The sequence below is a fragment of the Helianthus annuus genome, chromosome 4 (genome assembly GCF_002127325.2).
Source record: "Helianthus annuus cultivar XRQ/B chromosome 4, HanXRQr2.0-SUNRISE, whole genome shotgun sequence".
Lineage (NCBI taxonomy): Eukaryota > Viridiplantae > Streptophyta > Magnoliopsida > Asterales > Asteraceae > Helianthus > Helianthus annuus.
The window spans coordinates 10115674-10141677 of NC_035436.2; the positions used below are offsets into that span (position 1 = coordinate 10115674).

The 26004-nt window shown below is 33.5% G+C and overlaps 1 protein-coding gene across 9 annotated transcripts in view; it reads left to right on the forward strand.

Annotated features, from left to right (window-relative positions):
- Positions 1–3015: 3015 nt before the first annotated feature.
- LOC110932911 (receptor like protein 21-like) overlaps positions 3016–26004 on the forward strand; it is a 57808-nt gene continuing 34819 nt past the window's right edge. For 6 of the 9 annotated variants that reach the window (XM_035989725.1, XM_035989726.1, XM_035989728.1 and 3 more), the window contains exons 1-4: positions 3016–3554; positions 3739–3900; positions 5350–5433; positions 16272–16421. In XM_035989725.1, the coding sequence (XP_035845618.1) occupies positions 3023–3554; positions 3739–3900; positions 5350–5433; positions 16272–16421 (928 nt within the window). In that variant the 5' untranslated portion in view covers positions 3016–3022. The remainder of the gene's footprint in view (positions 3555–3738; positions 3901–5349; positions 5434–16271; positions 16422–26004) is intronic. The other 3 variants (XR_004892034.1, XR_004892035.1, XR_004892033.1) reach the window with 2 other exon arrangements.

Here is a 26004-nt window from a genome sequence, read left to right on the forward strand (position 1 = left end):
AACTCTCTATGTGTGCTTCTATCTAACACTAACACACTGCATGGGTATATATACCCAAGCACAGCAGGTCTGTCCGAAGGATTCGACAGATGGTCCGAAGGATCATCTGTCGATAACAACAAGCTCGAATGATCAACATTTACCTCGAAGGATCATCCTTCGAGGTCTAATGGTCGAACCATGGTCGAACCATATCTTTCGAGCACCTCGAAGGATTAGTTGCATCCTTCGAGGCTATCCTTCGATCCAGACAAACATCATGTTGTCTAAGTCAAACTAGGAGGATAGTTGACTTGGTCAACTTACAGACTGACATAGGACATCGTTTTCATACAGACCGAATACAGACAAAGTACAGACACAAGTGCATCAACACATGCCATTTTCCCCATCAAATTTAAACGACAATAAATATTTATACGTGATTATTTTTCGAAAAAAATTACACCAAAAAACTCAGCGTTATTTATCTTTCCAACGAGTATACAATTGATATGCTTTTCGAAAAAAGAATTTAACTGGGTTTTATGGCGTTTTTCTGAACTGCGAGTTTTATGGCATTTTTGACTAGGTATTTTCATGGCGTTTTTATGAACTACATGTTTTTATGGCGTTTTAACTAGGTATTTTCATGGCGTTATTCGGAACTGAGTGTTTTATGGCATTTTCAACTGAGTTTTTCCATGGCATTTTTCTGAACCAGGTGTTTTATACGTTTTTAAAGTACAAATTATGATTTTTCTGAGCTTAAAAAATATTAATTTAGGCACACATTTTTTTGAGCTATATGGCTCAAAAAAAAGTTTTTTGAGCTATTGTAAATTATAGCTCAAAACAATAGTTTTTTTTGTTATGGCGTTTTAACTGGGAGCTATGTGGCTCAAAATTTTTTTTTTTTTGGAGTTGTTGTAAATTATAGCTCAAAAATAGCTTTTTTTATGGGTTTTAACTATATGGCTTAAAAAATGGTTTTTTGAGCTGTTGTAAATTATAGCTCAAAAAATAGCTTTTTTTGTTATGACATTTTAACTGAAAGCTATATGGCTCAAAAAATGGTTTTTTTAAGTTGTTGTAAATTATAGCTAAAAAAATAGCTTTTTTTGTTATGGAGTTTTAACTATATGGCTCAAAAAAATGGTTTTTTTGAGCTGTTGTAAATTATAGCTCAAAAAATAGCTTTTTTTTATGGCGTTTTAACTGTGAGCTATATGGCTAAAATATGGTTTTTTTGAGCTGTTGTAAATTATAGCTAAAAATTTAGCTTATGGCGTTTTATTTGAACGCCCAGTTCATGTGAGTGAGTTTTTTGACAATATTACCCCTTAGTGTACTTTAACATCATTGCCACATGTCACCACCAAAATCGTTCTCACCGTTCTCACACTTTTCATCGTTCTCTATAAATCCTGACCTTATATATATATATATATATATATAGGGGACCGCTAAAATGAAAACCACCTACGGTTGTAAGAACCATGAGAACTACACCGTACGGGACGAGTTGGACCAATTTTTTTATAAACGTAGATGCGTGTATTATAAACACATTTGTAAAAAAATTAAAAAAAATGTCGTTTGTTTAGTTTTGAGCACCAAAAGTTTGTGTTTACGGGTACCGTAAATTTTATTTAAAATTTACGGTACCCGTAAACACAAACTTTTGGTGCTCAAAACTACATACACACCGTTTTTTTTTTTTTGATTTTTTTACAACTGTGTTTATAATACACGCATCTACGTTTATGAAAAAAAAAATTTGGTCCAACTCGCCCCGGATCAAAAAGTTCTCATGGTTCTTACAACTGGAGCTGGTTTTCATTTTAGCAGTCCCTTATATATATATATATATATATATATATATATATATATAGGGGATAGATGTATAGAAAACCCACTTTAATTTAGAAAACCCGGGAAACTCAAAGCTCCCGATGTTTTTTTTATTTAAAAAATTTACTCATGTTATATACATGTTTTTAAGGGTTTGGGGCAAAAAAAAATCAAAAAAGCGCTGAGTAGATATTTAAAAAAAAAATAAACAAGTTTTGGTGTAACACATGTTACATTCATCTGACATACTTGTAACATGTGTTACACCAAAACTTGTTTATTTTTTTTAAATATCTACTCGGCGCTTTTTTGATTTTTTTTGCCCAAAACCCTTAAAAACATGTATATAACATGTGTAAATTTTTTCAAGAAAAAAAAAACATCGGGAGCTTTGAGTTTTCCGGGTTTTCTAAATTAAAGTGAGTTTTCTATAGATACTTACATTATATATATACATATATATATATAACAAGGATATATAACTTTGTCAATCAATAAATGCCTTTTTCAAATAAGAATATCTCAATTTTTTGGGACGATTTAAGGAGACAAAAAAAGTTGAGGGATTTTAAAATGGAGAAAATACAAATGTTTGGGCAAGTTGGATTAGGGGTGTGCAAAAAACCGAATTAATCGAATTATAACTGAATTAACCGACAAAACTGGACTGAAAAACCAAACCAAATAAAAAGCCGGTGGGTCGGTTAATGGTTTTCTGAACGGGTCGGTTATGATTATCATTTTTTCCATACCCACCATAACCGAAATTTTTGTAGGATTTAGGACTTTTCACCACATTTTTAATATTTGATGTTTCTGACTGAAGATTTTTAGTACTTATTGGTTTTTCATATCGTTTTGTGATTTTGGTTGAATGTTAATTTGAATTTATGGAATGTATCATATCACTTAATTTAAATATTCGATAAATTGGTATTAATATTATAGATTATATGTATTTTTTTAATACTATGTAATATACTAATATATACAAATATGCAATAACAATTTATTTCATGTTAAAAAAATTAAGCTATTTTTAGCTGAGCTAAATACACGGTTAAGCACCCATAACCGACCCGCTATAACCATCAAAACCGAATAACCATAACCTCCATAACCGATCGGTTATGGTTATGGTTATTCAATAACCGACATCGTGGTTATGGGTTTTGGTTAAAACCGACCCATGCACACCCCTAAATTGGATATTGTGCGAACAATATTATTTCCACTATTTAAGAGCGTACCTTGTGATACAAATTCGGCCTTAATTTCTTTACTTTGTAAGAAAATGGGGAGTTGGTGTTTAACCAAGCAATCATCATTCTTGATACTTATGATGTTACTATTTTCTTTGGTTGGATGGATACAAGGGATCCATATAGAAGATGATAGAAAAGCACTTCTTGAAATTAAAGCCTCGCTTCGTGAGGCATCAAACTTTTTCGATGTCGACAATCTTCTCCCCACTTGGTCTGATCAAGGAAGCACCGGGGGAAAATATTGTGAATGGGAAAGGATCAAATGTGACGCAACCTCCGGGCATGTAACAGACTTGTCTTTGAGCAACATCTTCTCCTTAGAAGACTACCACTTTGAGAGGTATCGACTTAGAGGGATGATTTGGCCATTAAATGTTTCTCTCTTCCTCCACTTCAAAGAGTTGAGAAAACTTGATTTATCATGGAGTTATATTGGCAATACGTTCATAAGCACAGGTATCATGTGGTTCAGTTTTCTTGACATACTAGTAAACAGAATAATATTCATGGAAGCCTTATATTGCTAGAACAGGGATGCCTATAAGTTGATCATATGTTTACTTTAGATATTTACTATCATTTCAATGAATTAATGTTATCACATATTCACACAAAATTAACAAACATTATTTTTCTGTAGGACTTGACAGACTGTCGGATTTAAAGAAGTTGGAGCATCTGAACCTTAGCTACAATTATATAGATTACAACATCTTTCCATCATTGAGTGAGCTTACTTCACTGAAAATATTGGATCTCAGTAACATTAATAATGAATATGAAGAATACTCATCTACTCATGGAAAGTGTTTGTCTATTCAAATTTTTAATTTTTGTTGGCTGAGAATATTAGCAAGGTGCCTATTTGCACACTTTAGGGTTTATATACGCTGCGTATAGATTTATACGTAACATATAGGGTTGCATAAAAATCAGTGTCTGACTGAGTTAAGTTTTGATCTGGCTGCTCCTATACGCAGCATATATAAAGAGTCAAAAAGACAATATTTTGTAAGGTGTGGGGTTAAAAAAAGAAAACCCTTTATATACCTTGCGTATAGATCTATACGCAGCTTATATAAATGGTCAAAAAGACAATTTTACCCTTGTTTTGGGCTGCGTATAAACCCCAATCCAGAGGTGAAATTGTTTTTTTTACTATACGCCACGTTTGGCCCTGTATGTTGCGTATATATGGGGCAAGTTTGGTAAAAAGGTCCATTTTACCTCTGGGTTGGGGCTATACGCAGCTCAAACCAGGGGTAAAATTTTCTTTTTGACCCTTTATATACATTGCGTATAGACCTATACGCAGCGAATGTAAATGGTTTTTTTTTTTTGTTTTTTTAGAAACATTTATACAATATTAATCGTTTTAGTAAAGCTTTATAAAAAAACCATTTTAAATACATAAAAAAGTATTTATACAACATTTTTAGAAACATTTATACAATATTAATCGTTTCTTACAAACTTTTTTTATAAAACATTAATCATTTTTAAACGATAAATATCGTATCGTATAGGTGTAGTATAGGTCACATATTAACCTCGTATAACCCTATAGGCATATACAAGACATATACGAGACTTATACTACACCTATAGGCCTACGTGGGAACTATATTAAATCTATAGGCCTATACGAGACCTATAAGCCCATTTGGGAGTATGGGACTTATACAAGACTTATACTACACCATATAATATGATACCACACCTATAGGCCTATACGAGACGATACTACACATATATGCATATAAATGACTTATGCTACACTGTATGATACGACAGGATACAATATTATATTACATGTATGGGCCTATAAGAGATTTACATTATACTATATGATATGATACTACATCCATAGATCTGTACGAAACCTATATTATACTATACAATAGAATACTTAACGATATTTTTTATTTATCTATTTTTAAAAATTACTTATTATAAAAGTTTGCTAAAACGATAAATAATATATAACAATATTTCTTAAAAAACTACCATTTATATACGTTGCGTATAGGCCTATACGCGGCGTATATAAAGGGACAAATTCCCACATCATATCAGAGATTCTCTTGGAAATTGAAAAAGGTAGCTATACGCCACGTATAGACGTATACACGACGTATATAAAGCTAGGGTTTAATGTGCAGATAGGCATTTTGCTGTTCAAATATGTACACCCTTTTTGTTACCATATGCATTCAAGATCTGAAAAAATGATCATCACACATGTTTACAGATATCTCTGACTTTCGAGTTCCAGAAAATCTAGAGTTATTGGATCTCACCGGGTGTGGCTACTATGGTACCTTACAAATGCAAGGTATTGATTACATATCCATCCATCTTAGATCTTAAGTTATGGTGGGGCGTGGGTTGGGGGCATGGTGCGACACGTAGAGTATGGGGCACACAAGACCAAAAGCCAATTTCAAAGGGGTTTGGTGGGGCGTGGTTGGGGTGGCGCGAAAAAAAAACCAATTTCAAAGGGCTAGTGCTCTTGGCCAATAAAGTTCCGCCATGTCATGTGGGTAGCCCCGCTCAACGCCCAGGCTGAAACACCTGCCCAAGGGGCCACACCGAAACCCAAGCCCACCCGGGATGGTGACTTGGGCGTTTGTAACCAACCCCCAACCCCCGCCCCATACCCCATAGTCTTAAACCCCTTGTTGTAAGATCGACAACCCGTCATTCGATGAGATGTTAAAGACAAATACAACGTACCTATTACAAAAATATGTTTATTTTCTTGGGAAAAAGAAAATTCTTATAAAATCAGTTAATTTAGACTATGAGTAGTCGTGAGATATGTGATTTGGTATTTTTCCACACGTGTCGTCCACGTCATCAACTCCTCCTGAAAATTGGGTAAAATGAAGTAGTGGTAAGATATGTGGTTTATAATTGAAAAAAAAATATGATTGTTTAAGCCATAGCCCAACCAATCATAACAACTCTCTCTCTCTCTCTCTCTCTCTCTCTCTCTCTCTCTATATATATATATATATATATATATATATATATATATATATATATATATATATAGGGTTAGGATCACGTAAGAAGTACTAAACTAATTGAGAAACTTGAGAAGCATTCTATATCACACATTTCCCATAAGTTTTCGTAATATACACATATATATAGTTTAAAATTGACTATATACATATGTGTATATTACGAAAAGATTAGGAAAAATGTGTGGGTCAGAATGCTTCTCACGTTTTTCAAATAGAGTGAACTTCTATTAGGATCCCTACTATATATATACATATATATATATACACACATATATATATAGAGTAAACTGCCATTTTGGTCACTGTGGTTTGGTCACTTTTGCCACTTTAGTTCAAAACTAAAACCTTTTGCATCTGGGTCCCTGTGTTTTCAGTTTATTTGCCATTTTGGTCCAAAAATGAAATCATGTCATATTTGTCATTATAAAATCCTGCTATTTTGTCCTTTTCCGCAGAAGCAAAATGGTCATTTCTTTTATATAAATAAATACCAGATTTTATAAGACAAATATGACCTTATTTACCATTGAGGAAAATGACAAATTGTAGGATTTTATAAGACAAATATGACATGGACCAAAATATTAGTTTACTCATATATATATATATATATATAGGGAGGGGCTCATGCGAGAACCACCCTTATTGTGAGAACCTTGAGAACCAATGTGAACACAACCTAAAATAGCTAAAAAAAACCTAAAAAAACCTAACCCCCACCCCCCTCAAAAAAAACCTAAACCCCCACCCCCCCCCCAAAAAAAAAAAACCTAACCACCCCCCCCCCCCCAAAAAAAAAAAACCTAACCACCCCCCCCCCCAAGCTAAAAAAACCTAACCCCCACCCCCCCCCCCCCAAAACCTAACCCCCCCCCCCAAAAAACCTAAACCCCCCCCCCCACACCCAATCTAAAATGCTAAAAACTAAACCCCCAAAAAACCTAAAAAAATAAAAAAAAATCTAAATTTTTTTTTTGATTTTTTTAATATTTTATAGGTTAAAATCGCTACTTTTCGAAGCAAAAAAAAATTTAAAAAAAAAAACAAATTAATTTTTTTTTGCTTCGGAAAGTAGCGATTTTAACCTAAAAAATATTAAAAAAATCAAAAAAAAAAAATTTTTGTGTGATTTTTAGCTATTTTTAGGCATTTTTTGTGTGTTCACATTGGTTCTCGCGGTTCTCACAATAAGAGGTGGTTCTCGCATGATCTTCTCCCTATATATATATATATATATATATATATATATATAGGATTAGGTTCAAGAGTGAACACTAGTGTAGCTTGCGAACTGAGTGAACTAATCCTGGCCATACACGTGTGTAGATCAATGGCTAGGATTTGATGTTGAAATACACTAGTGTATTTTACGATTTGATGATGAGATCCTGGCCATACACGTGTGTAGACCAATGGCCAGGATTTGTTCACGCAGTTCGCAAATACACTAGTGTTCACTCTAGAACCCCACCCTATATATATATATATATATATATATATATATATATATATATATATATATATATAGGGGAGGGTTTAAATGAGAACGCTAAATATTTGTGAGAACCGTGAGAACAAATGAAAAAACCATGAGAACTTGGTCAAAAACAATTCAAATTCAAAAAAATTTTCTACACTTATCATTATTATTCGAATACAATGTTAGAAATTCAATTTACACGTTTAAATTTACGTGAATTCATAAATAAAGAAAATTTACACATGTGTAAGTTTGCCATTTACACATGTGTAAATCTGCTATATTTACACATGTGTAAAAAATCTAAAAAGCATGATTTTGAAATAAGAAATGAATTATTTGATGTTATAAATTCTTGTTTTGATGTTGTATCTTAATTACAATGAGGTTTGTATAAAAAAAATTGGTTTTGATTGGTTTTTTCATTCGTTCTCACGGTTCTCGCAATATTTAGCGTTCTCAAGATAACCCTCCCCTATATATATATATATATATATATATATATATATATATATATATAGGGGAAGGTTCATTGGGGAACACTAAAAAAGTGGGGAACAACGGGGAACCGGCTCAAACGAACTCCGATTGGACTCATTCCAGCGGCGTTGGAACCGGCTCGTCGAACTCTAACTAAGATCTCTTAACCCTAAACCCTAAATCCTAACTCCTAAACTCTAAACCCTAAAGCTAAAAAATAAGACTAAAACCTAAGCTAAATCGTAAAATCTAAACTATAAACCCTAAAAGCTAACCCTAAAGGCTAAACCTAAAACTAAACCCTATAGCTAAACCCTAAACCCTAAAGCTAAACTTTAAACCCTAAAACTAAACCCTAAAGCTAAACCCTAAGGCTAAACCCTAAAGCTAAACCCTAAAAGCCAAACCCTAATATATTTAGGGTTTAGGGGTTATGATTTAGGGTTTAGGGTTAAAAGATCCTAGTTAGGGTTCGACGAGACGGTTCCAACGCCGCTGGAATGAGTCGAATCGGAGTTCGTTTGAGTCGGTTCCCCACTGTTCCCCACTTTTTTAGTGTTCCCCAATGAATCTCACACTATATATATATATATATATATATATATAGGGGATGGTTCAAATGAAAACCACTTTTATTGTGAAAACTCAAAAACTATCTAAAAAAAGCCTAAAAAACACATCAAAATTTTTTTTTTCAATTTTTTATAAAAATCACAGGTTTTTTTGAAATTTTTTTCCATGCATAAAAACCTGCGATTTTTTTATAAAAATTAAAAAAAAATTGGTATGTTTTTAGGATTTTTTAGTTAGTTTCTTGGTTTTCTCATTTAAACTAGTTTTCTCATGATCCATCCCCTATATATATATACATACATATATATAGGGGAAGGTTCATTTAAGAAGAAATTTAATGTGAGAAGAAAAAGAAGAAAATGACATATTAGTAAAATGCTATTTCATTTATAACTCATATCATTAATTTTTCTCTATTTAATTAACTAGTCAACTAATCATTAATTATCTTACGTATAATCTACAAAACCTACGTATATCAAAATTTTCCTACATATACCCTACACATTGTAGAATTTTTTCCTACACTGTCGAAATTTATCCTACGCACCATTAAATATATCCTACACAACTCGTAATTTATCATACACAACTAGTAATTTATTCTACACTTTAAATTAAGTTGATTTTTCAATTTGAAAAAAAAAATATATATTTTGAAAAAGGAGTTACAAATTTATTTTAGCTAGTTATTAAAGGGAAAGAATACAAATTAATGATTTATGTAAGTTTACCAATATACCCTTATATTAAAATTAAATATAAATATTAAATGAAGTAAAATGAATCATTTTTATTGGTTGAAACTTTTTTTTTTCTTCTTGCAAAAAAATCTTCTCATTTGAACCCTCCACTATATATATATATTCATGCTCGTATCAACAACCACATGAAGGAAGAGAGGGTTCCAATGTGATTTGCAAACCACATTAAATATCTTAGGTAATAAATAAGGGAGTTAATTGTCAAAATCGTCTCTGATCAAAATTTTCCTACATATACCCTACACATTGTAGAATTTTATCCTACACAGTCGAAATCTATCCTACGCACCATTAAATATATCCTACACAACTCGTAATTTATCCTACACAACTAGTAATTTATTCTATACTTTAAATTAAGTTGATTTTTTAATTTGGAAAAAAATATATATTTTGAAAAAGGAGTTACAAATTTATTTTAGTTAGTTATTAAAAGGAAAGAATACAAATTAATGATTTATGTAAGTTTACCAATATACCCTTATATTAAAATTAAATATAAATATTAAATGAAGTAATTTGAATCATTTTTATTGGTTGAAACTTCTTCTTTTTTCTTCTTGTAAAAAAAAATCTTCTCATTTGAACCCTCCAATAAATATATATATATATATATATATATATATATATATATATATAGTGGAGGGTTCAAATGAGAAGAAATTCTTTGTAAGAAGAAAAAAGAAGAAATTTCAACCAATAGAAATGCTTCATTAGACTTCATTTAATATTTGTACTAAATGTAACTATAAGGGTATATTAGTAAACTTACATACATCATTAATTGGTAGTTTCATCTTTAATAACTAACTATATAAATTTGTAACTTATTTTTAAAATATATATTTTTCACAAAAAATAAAAATAAAAATTCATTTATAGTGTAGGATAAATACGAGGCGTGTAGGATAAATTACGAGTTGTGTAGGATAAATTTCAATATGTGTAGGATAAATTTCGAAATGTGTAGGATAAGTTTTGATGTGTGTAGGCAAAAATATTTAGTGTGGAGGATTATAGTCTTAATGACTAATTAATTAGTCAAACATAATAATAAATGATATGAGAAAAAAACTATTTAATGTTTTACAATTATACCCTTTTATTCTTTTTCTTCTCAATAAAATTTTCTTCTCAAATGAACCTTCCCCTATATATATATATATATATATATATATATATATTCAAGCTTGTATCAACAACCACATGGAGGAAGAAGGGGTTCCAATGTGATTTGCAAACCACATTAAATATCTTAGGTAATAAATAAGGGAGTTAATTGTCAAAATCGTCCCTGAGGTTTGGGGACGTTAGTCATTTTCGTTCAAAATAACGTTTGTAACTTTTTGCCATTTTTATCTAAACCACTAACTTAGTTTATTTTTTTCTGTAAAATTGAGGATATATTTGGATGAATTTGTCAAATATAAAACCACAGGGACGATTTTGGCAATTTACTCAAACTCTTTTAAATTTCTTTTATTTAATTAATTTTGTTACATATATAATAAAAAAGAATATACATGCAGTTTTTATATGAAAAAAATAATAACTCTGTCACATAATTTTTATAAATTTTCATCCAACCACTAACTAATTTAATTTTTCTATTAAGGTGAAGGATGTTTATAAACTAAGCCAAAAACTAATTTCTAATTTTTTATGTAGATCAATTTTATAAAAATAAATTCTACTTAAACATCTAAATTTTATAAAACTAAAATGCTGGTTACCTTATTGAAAAATGTCAAATAAAAAAATCTTATCATATGTACCAAGTTTGTAATTCATCTTCTACTCTTTTAAATTCGCTCATAAGGAAAAACAAAAGCCAGTGCCCCCCCACCCCCCTCTTCTTCTATCAACAACGTATCGTTACCAAACCTTAAAATTGCCCACCAAATTGTAATTATAATACTATGAACCAAAAGTTTCTTTACTCAAGCCACTCAGAATAAGTATTAGTCAGTTACCCTCATAATCTTAATTAAATAAATATTCTATTTCTACCAACATATTTCCTGGGTGCTCAACACATTTAAAAATATGTAATGTTTTACTATTTTTTTTTTCTATCTCTACAACTTCTACAACTGATAAATACTAAAAGTTGTAATCGATTGTTATGTGTTGCACACCAATGATGTTTTCTCTTTATAAAACTGATTTATATAAAAAAGCTGTAAATTAATTTCTGTCTTAATTTATAAAATTTAAAACATCTTTCACCTTAACAGAAAAAATAAACTGAGTTAGTGATTCGGATGAAAATTTAGAAAACTTATGTTACAAAACTATTAATTTTTGTTTTCTAAAAAATCCATGTATATTCTTTATGTAACAAAAATAATTAAATAAAAGAAAATAAAAAGGGTTTGAGTAAATTGCCAAAATCGTCCCTGTGGTTTTATATTTGCCAGTTTCATCCAAATATCCCCAACTTAACCAAAAAAAAAAAAAAAAAAACTAAGTTAGTGGTTTGGATGAAAATGGCAAAAAGTTACAAACGTTGGGGGCAATTTGGTACAAAAGTGTCATTTTGGACGAAAATGACAAAAGTACCCAAACCCCAGGGACGATTTTGGCAATTAACTCTAAATAAGGACATCACACGTAAGATTATTAAATATCATGCAAACATATATAACGAGCACACCTCTTACCAAAGAACTTTTGACCTAGCGTTACAAAGTGTTGGATAAGTCTTTTTCTTTCTAAAGTGTAAGATTTTACGCTATGTGGTAGAATTAAATAGTGAGTGAGTTTTCGTTCTAAAAATAAAGTACTGAGTGAGTTTTCGTTCGACAATCCGTAGCTTTAGGAAGTAATTTTATATTTACTTTTTAGTAAATTTATAAATATTTACAAGAGTTTCAATTTAGATTTTACTTTAGTATTTCTAAAAACAAATTATTTGTTAATTACAAAAAAAGAATAAGAGTCCCCAAAAGAAATTTATGGTGGTAAATTTTGTATTACGACTTTAAAATACACAGGTCAAAAAATTGGATGGTGCAGCTCCTAGACTTGTAAATATTGTGAGCAACTTTTAGTTTTTCTATAATCAAATTGGAATTTACATTTAAGTTATGCAACTTCTATTTCCATTCAACGTTTCTCAAGTGCAAATATATGAGCAACAAAATTTGAATGACATAAATTGTCCACCCCTATTCTCATACCCGACAACCTAACTCGGTATATCGAAGAATAACTCATAGGCCCACAGGAGGATCTTAGTTGGGGCCCAAGGAGACCCCCAACCCCCTTGTTTGTTCGCTTCCAAATGTAAATTATACCGAAAATTTTGGAAATTTCTATATGTATTCAATCCGGTCACCCCTAGTTTTTTCTTTAACCCCTCACCCCCAACCCACCCATCCCCTCCCTCGCACGTTTAAAAGTTTAAGATCCGCCACCATTTAAAGCCCTGCACCTCTGGTGACTGAAATCCAACCAAACCGAATCCACAGCCCTGGGCTTATACAAAAATTATGTTTCTTTTATTTGTTGGCACACGGGGTATGCTTATGAGGTATAAATTTTTTGGCTAGAAACCAAACCCATACCCAATACCATTGGCTTTTTAAATAGGGAAAATGGATTTTATCACCCCAAACTAATCAAAATTGGCCGTTCGATCCACTCTCAACTTTTATTTTGGCTCCCACCACTCTCTACTTAACATTTAGGTTGCTGTGTCACCCCTTCATTAAATAATCACTAACTCAGTTGATTTTTTAGTCCTACGTGTCAAGGGAGTTGTGAGTAGGCCTCGTTACGTGGACTCACCCTTTACTCTCTACCGGACAAAACCTCTGGCGCCACATTCCGGTCATCGTTCCGGCATCACTGATAATGATGCTTTTTTATAAATTTATCATACGTTTTATTAGAACTTTTAATGAGGACAGGTAAATAAGCATGTATTTGCTACAGTACAAAATAATTGAGTATCATTATATCACTTATCAGTGATATGTTGGTAGCCAACCATCAGAAGCTGCCCACCACCACTCTTCCCCAACTTCGAAATCGCAAAAATCTCCTTCTCAAAAGCCACCGTATATTCAACGGAACCCCATCACCAACACCACCAAAATCCGTAATATTAAACGCCACCGGCCGGAACACCGGCACCACTCTTACGGCATGCGATGTGGAAAACTCTAAAGTGTTGCAGTTAGACTTGCGATGTTATACGAAACTGATTGTTAGGGCATCAAGAATACACAGGTGCATAACTTGGAGGTAACAAAGATGAGACCGCAAAGGTGGATATGTTGGCACACAATGTCGGGCTAGATAAGAATTCTTGTTTTTTGACAAAGGTAAAGGGTGGCTAGAATATTGGATAATATTAGGGAGGGAAATTGAGATGATTTGTAAATGTGAAGATGAAACATATCACAATAATGGTTAGATAAATGGAATCCAACAATGTAAGGGAGGGGGTTGAGGCACGCCTAATTTTAATTGGATTTGAGCAGATTAGGAAGAATTTGTTAGACTTGCACCTCTCTAAATACATTGTCAATGATAGAATTTCATAAAAGCGTTTGATCAATATTAGTATTTTTTAGGGGGTGGTAGGTAGTGTTTTTGTCTTGACTCCCTTTAAGAGCATTCACATCAATTCCATCAATTTTTCATTCTAAATTACATTAAAAACACTATATATTCTCTTACTTTTCAATTAAACAATATTTTTTTATACGTTTATCATTACGTTTTCTCTCTTCTCCACTCACAATCACTTTTAAAATATATTAAAAAATTATACGGGGTGAACGATGTCCCCTCAAATATACAGATGGACAGTAACATTTTCTCTCTCCTCCACTCACAACCACTTTTTATACTCTTTATATTATAAAAACTTCACTCACAAATTTTTATGGGTTGGATATGATTGCTCTACATGTACCTTCATCTTTTCTTTTTCATTTATTTTATTTTATTTTATTTTCTGTTATACTTATCACTTGCACATAGAGTTTTCAGAGCCGCCAGAGGTCTAACTAGAAAAAAATATTTCTATTGTTTGGGATAGAGGTATGGTTTCCCTACTTTTTACCCTCATAAACCTTACCAATAACTTGCTATTGATGGGATTTTTTTGTAGGTATGTTTGATCGGTTGAAATTTAGGCTATTTACCAAATATAAATTAGCAACATTTTGTTGCTTTACATTATTGTAACTTATGGATTGGGTGTTTTTCAAAAAAGTTTTAGTATTTTCCATTTTTAACCCAAAAGTCCTTATCTTTTGCATTTAAGCTCTTTAACTTTTTTATTTTTAACCCACATCTTTTCATCTTTTACAATTTACCCCTCATACTTTTTATTTTTAACTTTTGTCCCGTCATACTTTTCATGTTTTGCAAATTTTTCGTTTTACGTTTTGTTTTAAATTTTGCGAGTCAACACGCCTCAACGTGCGTGTGAGGTTCAATCGTTTTTCGTCTGCTTTTTCCTGTTTGACAGACCAGTCACAACGCGTCTATTTTTCTTCGTTTAACAAGTTCGTTGTAACATGCGGGTCCTAGATCGACTTAGTTATTATTTTCAACGTTTAACGTTTATGGTTTATTTTTTCACATTAACACGCCGCAACGGACGTGCGTGGCTGAACGATTTTACGTCTGTTTTTCGTTCGGTGTTATTTTTTTTTACTTTTTTTATTTTATTTTTACGTGCTCTTCTAACGTTGGTGGTCGTTGTCAGTGGTGTGACATTTTTTCTACTTGTCACGATTTTAAGAATGTATTTAACCTATTAAGTTATTACTAATAATTTGTTTTGAGTTTACCACCGTACCCCCTTTACATAAGAAAAAAACTAATTTTTTACGTGCATATTTTTTGTACTTGTCAGTATAAATTCGATTTGCTCTATATTTCGACGTAAAAGTTTTTGGAGAACGAGTCAGGTGAAATATAATATGTTTTGTTGATTATTTTATGAATGTTTTGTAAATTTTATTTCGATCGGAGTGGAGTCAAATTATAGTTTCTTTTTTTCCCTTTTTTAAACGCTCTAATTAATCTCTTTTGATTATACATGTCAACTTTTTTGTTATACCCATTACATTTTCTATGTATGTCTAAGGTCACATGTAATACGTTATGATTGTACGGTATAAATTTGATTTATTTTATGTTTCGATCCAATCACAGTGTTTATATAGGTTACATTGAGTTCAATCGATTACGTCGAAACGTGTGTTTTCATACGGTTAACGCAACACATAACTTTTGGACTCATCTATTTGATGTGTGCGATGTACCAGCGCCGCAACGCCCGCGGGTGTTAATGCTAGTTGCAATTTATTTTAAATATTTATCCAAAATAAAAGCCAATTTAAATTTAAAACAAATTTATTTTGGATAAATTGAAGATAGAAAAGTAAAAAAAAAAAGAAGTTCAAATGCCAGATTATAACTATAATTGATCCTAGTTTCATAACCTACCCTTCCTTACCCGGGTACATATGAGGGTTTTTACCTCGCTACGCGAACCCAGCCCGGTTTTCTTCCAAATGCCTTACCGCGTTGACCATACACCCTCCTGGTTCCATAGCCAGAACCGGGTGTTGAAAACAACTCTATATGTCCAACTCAACTCCTCTGTCTTGTAGCTTGTATATCCCCAATTAGCAGAACCTCTTATCTTCGTTATCTTAATCATTTACAACATAAACTATTTTTTGTTTCACATAAAACTTTGAAATGATTTAATATTACAAAAATTAAACACTGTTCATTTCAGATATATTTGGTAACTGATACATCAACTTATAAAACTCATCAACTAACACCAAAAACTTTCATTCATGACCAGGGAGCATTTCCACATTAAGGAAATTGAGAATTTTAAATCTTGGAGGCAACCGACTCAATGAAAGCATTGTAAAATCTCTTAGTGCTCTACCATCACTTAAAGCTCTAGATCTTGGAGGCAATTTGTTTTCTGGATCATTTCCATTAGAAGGTATGGGTTACAAATATGTATTTTTTTTTTTGAGTTAACTGCCATTTTCGTCCCTGTGGTTTGGTCACTTTGGCCATTTCAGTCCATTTTTAAAAAATGCGCCATTTTCCTCCCCGACGTTCTGGAAAGGTGCCATTTCAGTCCAAAAATCATAACCCAGTTAAGTCGGTTTGTAAATAAGGACTGATTGTGTAAATTTGTAACATAAAGGACCATTTAAGTAAAATGTATAAATATTTATACAATTATAAAATATATATATATATATATATATATATATATATATATATATATATATATATATATATATATATATAATGTATACACACAGACGAGAGAGGGAGAAAGTCGGAGAGAGAGAGAGACGTTTATGGTGGTGGTTCCGGCGGCGGCGGCGGTGGTTCTGGCGGCGGCGGTGGTGATGATGATAACAGATTATATATATATAATGTATACACACAGACGAGAGAGGGAGAAAGTCGGAGAGAGAGAGAGAGAGATAACGACGAGAGAGAGAGATAGAAGGAGGCGGGAGAGAGAACCGGCGACGGTGGGGGTGCCGTTTTTCCGGTGAGTTGCAGGCGGCGGCAGTGGTGATGAAGACCAAGATGATGTACTGTTCATCATCTTCCCCAAATGTTGGTCAACAGAAGTCAAACAGCCCGATTACCATATCTATACTGGATTATATTGCAATTAAGTTTACAGGAACATAGAATAGGCAAGAACATACCGAAATATCGAATAAAACGTGACTGGTATCAGTCGGAAGGGAGAAATCGGCTAAGTCCGGTGACGTTTTCCGGCGACTTCTTTGCAGACGTGAACAGGAGCGATTTCGGATGTATTTGTGAGTTTTGTATGGTGTGTGATGTTCGTGGGTGTACCAGGAGACTTATAACACAACTTAATTGGATCGAATCGACAATTATCAGTGGATAAACCACTTCTAAGTTTTATAAAATAAAAATCGAATGGATGGGTGTCAGGCACGGGTATCGGACAAATAAAACGCGTGGGGAACTTGGTTCAGTCGAGGAGAATAAGCATGCAAACATGGTTATCGCCGGAAAAAACGGCATCACCATCGCCGCCGCCGGAACCACCGCCGCCGCCGGAACCACCACCATCAACGTCTCTCTCTCTCTCTCCGACTTTCTCCCTCTCTCGTCTGTGTGTATACATTATATATATATATATATTATATATTTTCTATAATTATATTAATATTTATACATTTTACTTAAATGGTCCTTTATGTTACAAATTTACACAATCAGTCCTTATTTACAAACCGACTTAACTGGGTTATGATTTTTGGACTGAAATGGCACCTTTCCAGAACGTCGGGGAGGAAAATGGCGCATTTTTGAAAAATGGACGGAAATGGCCAAAGTGACCAAACCACAGGGACGAAAATGGCAGTTAACTCATTTTTTTTTAACATGATTTTTTACTATGATATATATTTGTAGATGTTATCATACACATAGTCTGTGTTAAGCTAATAAAAAACATATGAATTGTATGACGTTGAAGATATTAAATGTTTTGCGGCAAAAGATTTATAAGGGGGTTTTTCATGTTAGATTTATCTCAATAGTAGGTTAGTTCCCCGTGTGTTACACGGGTTGAACAATTTAAACTATATAAGATAGATATTTCCTGTAAATGCAAAACAAAGACATAGACATTTACATACCATACTGACATCAATGAGTTAATATAAATGTAATCCATCAACTCGTACATATTAATTAATGTCGTAGAGTTCGATAAGACGGCTCTAATGTCGGTTGAATGAGGCCAATCAGAGTTTATTTGATACCTTTTATACGACTTCTTATTTTTTGAATCTTTGTATTTGATTCTAAACCTATTACTAATATTATTGATAATAATTTTAGTTATATATATCAATAATATATTATATATATATATATATATATATCAATAATATATTTAGTCTAACATATTAATATTATTATGAATTTCAAAACTTATTTAGCTAGAATTAAAGATTCTATTGAAGTTTTAGTTTAACAATAGGTTATTGAATTAATAATAAGAAATTTGTATTAGATTAGATTAAATATAATTATTATTTGTATTAGATTAGATTAAATATTATTATTATTAGTATTAATTTTAATCAATTAAATAAGAGAATAACAAGTGTCACAAAACAGGTTTCTTTTATTATATAGTATAGATATTATATATTGTATTAAACATATTCATACATACATACATACATACATACATACATACATACATACATACATACATACATACATACATACATACATATATATATATATATAGAGAGAGAGAGAGAGAGGATCGCAAAAATGAAAACTACCTCCAATTGTAAGAACCAAGAGAACCACTTTCTAGCCATTAGATCTTCAAGATCAATGGATGATATTAAAAGTAACTAAAAATAATATTAAATGATTTTTGTCTTATTATGTCTTTAATATTATAATCCAAAAGGGTAATTTTGTAAAATGACTCTATTTTGTCTTTTTGTGTTTATTGTTTTTTATTAGTTTTTTGTATTATTATAATACTTTTTATTTTTTAAAACATAACTTTTTTATTAAAATCATTTTTAAATTCAGAATTTTTTAAAAGATTTTTTAAACTTTTTACCATTTAAGTTTTACGTTAAACTTTTTACGTTTTACGTTTTTTTTGACGCGCCGTTTTTACGCTGGGTTTTTTCAAGCATCGTTTTTTTAACACGCCGTTTTTTTAACGCGCTGTTTTTCACGTGCCGTTTTTTAACGCCGTTTTTTATGCGTCGCTTTTTTAACGCGCCGTTTTTTTAACGTCGTTTTTTACGCGCCGTTTTTTTAACGCCGTTTTTTACGCGCCCGTTTTTTTAACACCGTTTTTTTAACGCGGTTTTTTAAAGCCGTTTTTTACGTGTCGGTTTTTCACGTTAACGTTTTTTACGTTTTACGCGCCGGTTTTTTACGTTAACTTCTTTTTACGATTTACGTGCCGGTTTTTTACCTCAACATTTTTAACGTTTTTACGTTTTACGCGCCGGTTTTTTATGTTTTATGTTTTACGTTTTACGTAAACTTTTTACGTTTTATGTTTTACTTTTTACATTTTACGTTTTACGTAACACTTTTTACGTTTTTACGTTTTATGTAACACTTTTTACGTTTTACGTTTTACGATTTACGTAAAACTTTTTACGTTTTACGTTTTACGGCTAACGTAAAACTTTTTACTGTTGCGTAAACCTTTTAACGTTTTACGTAAAACTTTTTACATTTTACGTTTAACGTTTTTACGTTAAAAAGTTTACATTTTACGTTAAAAAGTTTACGGTTTAACTTTGTTTTTTAACAAAACATTTTTACGCAAAAAACGAATGCACCCATAAATCGCAAACTCTGGAGGTGTCTCAGATATATTGTTATCATCATCGACTAGAGGGGAGGGGAATAAAAAACCAACAACATCAAAACAAAGTGTATCTCGAAAAAAAACGGGGTTCGGCTCAGATTATCCGATAATCAAAAGGCTGCAAAAGTGGGGTTGCAGGTTCAAAAAACCTACCCTCCGCCGACCTTGCCGCGCCATCGTCGTCAAAGTCTACGATTTTTTTTTTGCATCATCATCGCCGCCCAACCAAAAACAGATCAAAACCCGGGAGAATCAAAGAATACAAATGCATCATTCAAAACAACCTGCATCATTCAACAAACATTCAAACCAAATGCAACTCAGTTTTCCCAGATCCAAAAACACATCCAAACATTCAAACAAATGCAACTCAGTTTTCCCAGATCCAAAAACACATTCAAACAACTTGCAAACAGCAAATATTTGGTCAAAAAAAGGGGACACAATATCAGAGATTGGGCAAAAACATCCAAAAAAAATATTCAAAACAGCCTGCAACATCAAAAGATCAGGACCACACATCCAAAAAAACATTCAAGAAACCATTCAAAACAACCTTCATCGGGCCACCCCTCCACCCCTGATTCACCGTCGCCGCCGCCTACGACCACCGCCCCCTAACCAACCGTCGCCGCCGCCTACGACCACCGCCCCCTAACCCACCACAACAACCCCTTTCACCCATCATTCACCGCCACAAACATCAAAAGACCGGGACAAGAAAGGAGACACAATATCACAACAAAAAAAGCATCAAGAAAAACGTTGCTACCTTTGTCGGCAACCCACCGGCCACCGCCGCCGTCCTCTTTCTCTTTCATCGGACTCTCTCTCTCTCTCTCTCTCTATAACGTTTCTTCTTCTTTCTCTGAAAATCCGACCGTATGTGCGTCGGAACCCCCAAAAACGTAGGGTTTTCATAGTGGTGAACGAGTGTGACAGTGAGAGAAACAAGGGTGTGAGAGAGAGAGAAACAGGGATGAACGAGTGTGGGAGAGAGAGAGAAACAGTTGTGGGCGGCGGTTTCATCATCACCGACGATCATCATCATCATCAGGGCTTTTCTTTTCATTACAGGGGGTGGTCGCCGGCAAGAAGAATCGGATGGTGGGGGTTGCTTTTGAATTTAGGTATGGTGTAAGAGGAGAGAGGAGATGAGGTTTTAAATAGGTGAAGAGATTTGGGGTTATATGACAGTTTTAAATAAGAGGAGAGAGGATAGACACTTCTGACAAATATTAAATGAGGAGAGAGGTAGATGAAATGACATTTGGTGTTAAATGACCAAAATAACCTTTTGAGTGGCAAAATCTGATTGGTTAAAAGTGGTTCTTACGGTTCTTACAACTGAAGGTGGTTTCTATTTTAGCGGCTCCCATATATATATATATATATATATATATATATATATATATATATATATATATATATATATATATATATATATATATATATATATATATATATATATATATATATTTCTCTTTCATCGGACTCTCTCTCTCTCTCTATAACGTTTCTTCTTCTTTCTCTGAAAATCCGACCGTATGTGCGTCGGAACCCCCAAAAACGTAGGGTTTTCATGGTGGTGAACGAGTGTGACAGTGAGAGAAACAAGGGTGTGAGAGAGAGAGAAACAGGGATGAACGAGTGTGGGAGAGAGAGAGAGAAACAGTTGTGGGCGGCGGTTTCATCATCACCGACGATCATCATCATCATCAGGGCTTTTCTTTTCATTACAGGGGGTGGTCGCCGGCAAGAAGAATCGGATGGTGGGGGTTGCTTTTGAATTTAGGTATGGTGTAAGAGGAGAGAGGGGATGGGGTTTTAAATAGGTGAAGAGATTTGGGGTTATATGACAGTTTTAAATAAGAGGAGAGAGGATAGACACTTCTGACAAATATTAAATGAGGAGAGAGGTAGATGAAATGACATTTGGTGTTAAATGACCAAAATAACCTTTTGAGTGGCAAAATCTGATTGGTTAAAAGTGGTTCTCACGGTTCTTACAACTGAAGGTGGTTTCTATTTTAGCGGCTCCCATATATATATATATATATATATATATATATATATATATATATATATATATATATAACATTCAAATGAATAGTGCTACAGTGTGCTAGGTGTGCTACAATATTTTTTTTTATCTTTTGACTTTCTTTTGTTTTTTTTTTTTTACTTTTAACCTTTAACTTTCAGTATTAACTCTTACTACCCCTTAACTTTCTAAATACTTTTTAACCGAGTTTTATGTCTTTATTTTTATTTACGTGTCGATATAAACTTAAGTTGATTTACGTTTCGACATAATTTTGTTTGTGTTTTCTCAACTTTTAGTATTTACACTGACAACCCTTTAACTTTCTAAATATTTTTTTAGTCGGTGATTTTTTTTCTTTTTTTTTTGTCTTTTTGCTTCTTTTCTTTTTTTACTTTACCCTTTAATTTTCAGCATTAACTCTTACAACCTCTTAACTTTTTAAATATTTTTTAATCGACCTTTACGTCTTTAAATTTACTTACGTGTCGATATAAACTTAAGTTGACTTATATTTCCACATATTTTTTTTTTGTATTTTCTCAACTTTTAGCATTGATAGTGACAACCCTTTAACTTTTTAAGTACTTTCGTAATCGAGTTTTCCGGTTGATGTAAAACACATATCGACGTACTTTTTTACTTACCACGACTTTATTTTGTAAGTTTTCTCTTTCGACTGCTATATCGGATCAAAAATCGGCTCGCCCCGCCGCAAAGCGCGACTGTTACCCACTAGTTTTATATATATTGTATTTAAACTGATGTAAGGAACAGGGATTATTTGGTTTCGTGGGTTTATCTTAAGACATTAAAAGTCAAAGGAAATTTGCTTTTCATATGATTTAGATTTTGAAGGAAGTTATTATTAATTATTAATATAACAATTCAGCGTGTTCGGAGGCTACATCACCCTTCCATTTTTTAATTTGCGCATCTCACCCTCAGTTCAATCCCCACACTAATTTCAAACTTTTGCCATCATCGAGGATGTCGGCCGGAGGGGGGCTATCATGGGGGATATATCAACAACAACAACTATGAAAGCGACAGCCGCAACAACAATAACCAAGGTCGTAGTCGTGGTGATAACCGCAATCAGTTCTCTTTTGCCTCTACATAAAATACGGTTTATGGTTTGTGCAACAGGCGTGAAATTGCGCATCTTCCTTTTGATTTCCCCAATCATAATCTTTCCACCATCCACAACCGTTCAAATTTCGACCATGCGGATTTTCAGCCTCACCACATTCACCAAGAGGCTGTTGGTTACAGGCCCCTGATTACACACTCTCACAACACACACAAACTCACGTATACGTATGTGAATGAGAGAAGGTTTCCAAGAGATGTTTCAAATGAAAAGAGGTTACTGTATTCAAGTGAAATGGGTACATAACAGAAAAACTAATACACCTATTTATAATAAAACAAAACTAATAAAAACACATGCCAAATTAAACCAAACAACCCACGTAAAGCTGCTTCTCCGATTTACTTGGTCAAACAATTTACCATATCAATAAACGTGCCTCCAAAATCACCAACATTTTCCCATGTACAAAACAGCCATAATTGACCATTTTACCCTTTGAACAGATCTACTCTTGACCCACAACCTGCTGCTCCGAATTGAACCTGCAACCAGTGTTGTAAAAATCGGAATTAATCGGCGCCTAGGCGCTTGTCGGGCGTTAACTGATTAATTTTGAGCTAGTCGGACCATTAGTCGGTAGTCGGTCCAAGTCCGTCCTGGTCGGTGCAAGGCGGCCCAAATCGGCCCAAGTCGGCCAAATCGTTTCTAGTCGGCCCACTCTTTTTTAGTTTAAATCTGGCCCAAACAAATGTTTTTAACCATTAAATGCATGGCCCAAGTTGTTTAGTTCCAACTTGGCCCAAAATAAACTTGCTTTAAGCCATTAAAACATATTCCATAATGCCTTGACTGATGTGTTAATGTTTGAATATTTAAATACTTAAATTGCAATGTTTTAAACTTCGTTGTTTAAATTTTGAACTACTTTTAAGTATTATATTGATATTAATGTGTGTATTGAATGTTTAAATACTTGATTTGTTATGTTTTAAACTTATAGTTGTTTGAATTTTGAACTATTTTTAAGTATTATATTGATATTAATGTATAGTTGTTTGAATTTTGAACAATCACCCCCTTAATCGGTGTTTGTTTACGCCTACCGCAGCACCGAATCACCTCGGTTTCGAACCACTATGACATCTAACGGACACTCGATCTTCACCTCGATCACGTCCAATGTCTCGGTTCAACCCGAATAAAAAAAACACCACGCTCGTAACATGTAACATGGCATAACGTTGGAACACCGTTCATTACCATCACGACTTATCACAGATCAACGAACTCTCCCCGATCACATCCAAAGCCACTCGATTGAACTCCAACGCTATAATGTCACCACTGTGTTCTTCATTTTCTTTCAACAACCTTTTTCCGATCACCCTTGTTCAAGAGGCCTCTCCACCGACCAAGAAAACAAAGCCACCCGCTTTTAACATTTTCTCACCTTGCCGAACGAAGCGAATCCAAAGCCCACATGCTTTGACGGATTTTTCTGCCCATTTTTCACGCACCTACGCCGGTCTCCTCTTATCACGAACCAAGTTAATCAAGGCACCATCATAACACTTCTGCTGTTGTTACTAGTTGTACACCCGCTGCACAAACCTGCAACCATAAACCAAAACAGCCCTGAATCGTCTTTCTTTGATGACCACTTACAGCCACGGAACACACCGGTGTTCACCCGTCACCCCATCGTCCAAACCGGAACTTCACCCACGACAACGACTGAAACGAACACCCTCCGCCTTCAGCTGTATAATAGTCCTGAAACAGCACCAAAAATTGATGTCGATCACCCGTTGTCTAAACCTGTACATCTACCACAACAACGGTTGACCCGAAACATCTTTCTGTTTCCGTCTAACACTGCAACCAGTCCCGAACATCCACCTGTTGTCCCGAACAACCCTTTTTCTTGTTGCGTTTGCCCCGCAGTGACGGGCTACACCCCTTTCTTGAAACCGACTCTCAAACCGCCCTTCTCCGTCTTCACGAGCCCTAGGCTCTGATACCAAATGTTGGTTACTGGCCCCTGATTACACACTCTCACAACACACACAACCTCACGTATACGTATGTGAATGACATAAGGTTTGCAAGAGATGTTTAAAATTAAAAGAGGTTACTGTATTCAAGTGAATTGGGTACATAACAGATAAACTAATACACCTTTTTATAATAAAACAAAACTAATAAAAACACATGCCAAATTAAACCAAACAACCCACATAAAGCTGCTTCTCCGATTTACTTGGTCAAACAATTTACCATATCAATAAACGTGCATCCAAAATCACCAACATTTTCCCATGTACAAAACAACCATAATTGATTTTACCCTTCGAAAAGATCTACTCTTGACCCGCAACCTGCTGCTCCAAATTGAACCTGCAACCCGTGAACCGTGTGACCCGTAAACAAACCCGAATAATCCAACAGAGGCTTTACCTAGCTTCTCGACATCGGGGCCAACAATCATGTAGCATCAGATTTGGTTAGTGTTGACAATTCAAAACATATCATGGTAATGACTTTCTTATGTTGGTAATGGTAAAGGTCTTCCTATTCTTCGTATTGGATCATCAAAAATTCCTTCTTCAAACAAATCATTTTACGTATCTGACATTCGCCATGTTCCTGAATTTAAAAAAGCAACTTTTGTTTGTTACAAAATTGTGTTTAGACGATATTTTTTCTTTGGATTTCACTCTTCATTTTTTGTTGTGAACACACTACCCTCCTCACGGGCCCATAGACAATGCGCTCTACACTCTTCGCCTTTTGCTTCTTCAATCTATTAATAAGCACACATTCTTTCCCTCACAAACATCTTCTGATGTCTGGGACCGAAGTCTTGGTCCACCACATGAGAGTTTTCAAATTTATGCTTTCCAATTGTTCTCTACATGTAACAAAACTTCTAGGCTTATTTCTTGTACTGCTTGTCCTTTAGGCAAATCCACAATGTTACATATACTTAATACCAATTTTCGTGGTACTCCTTATTT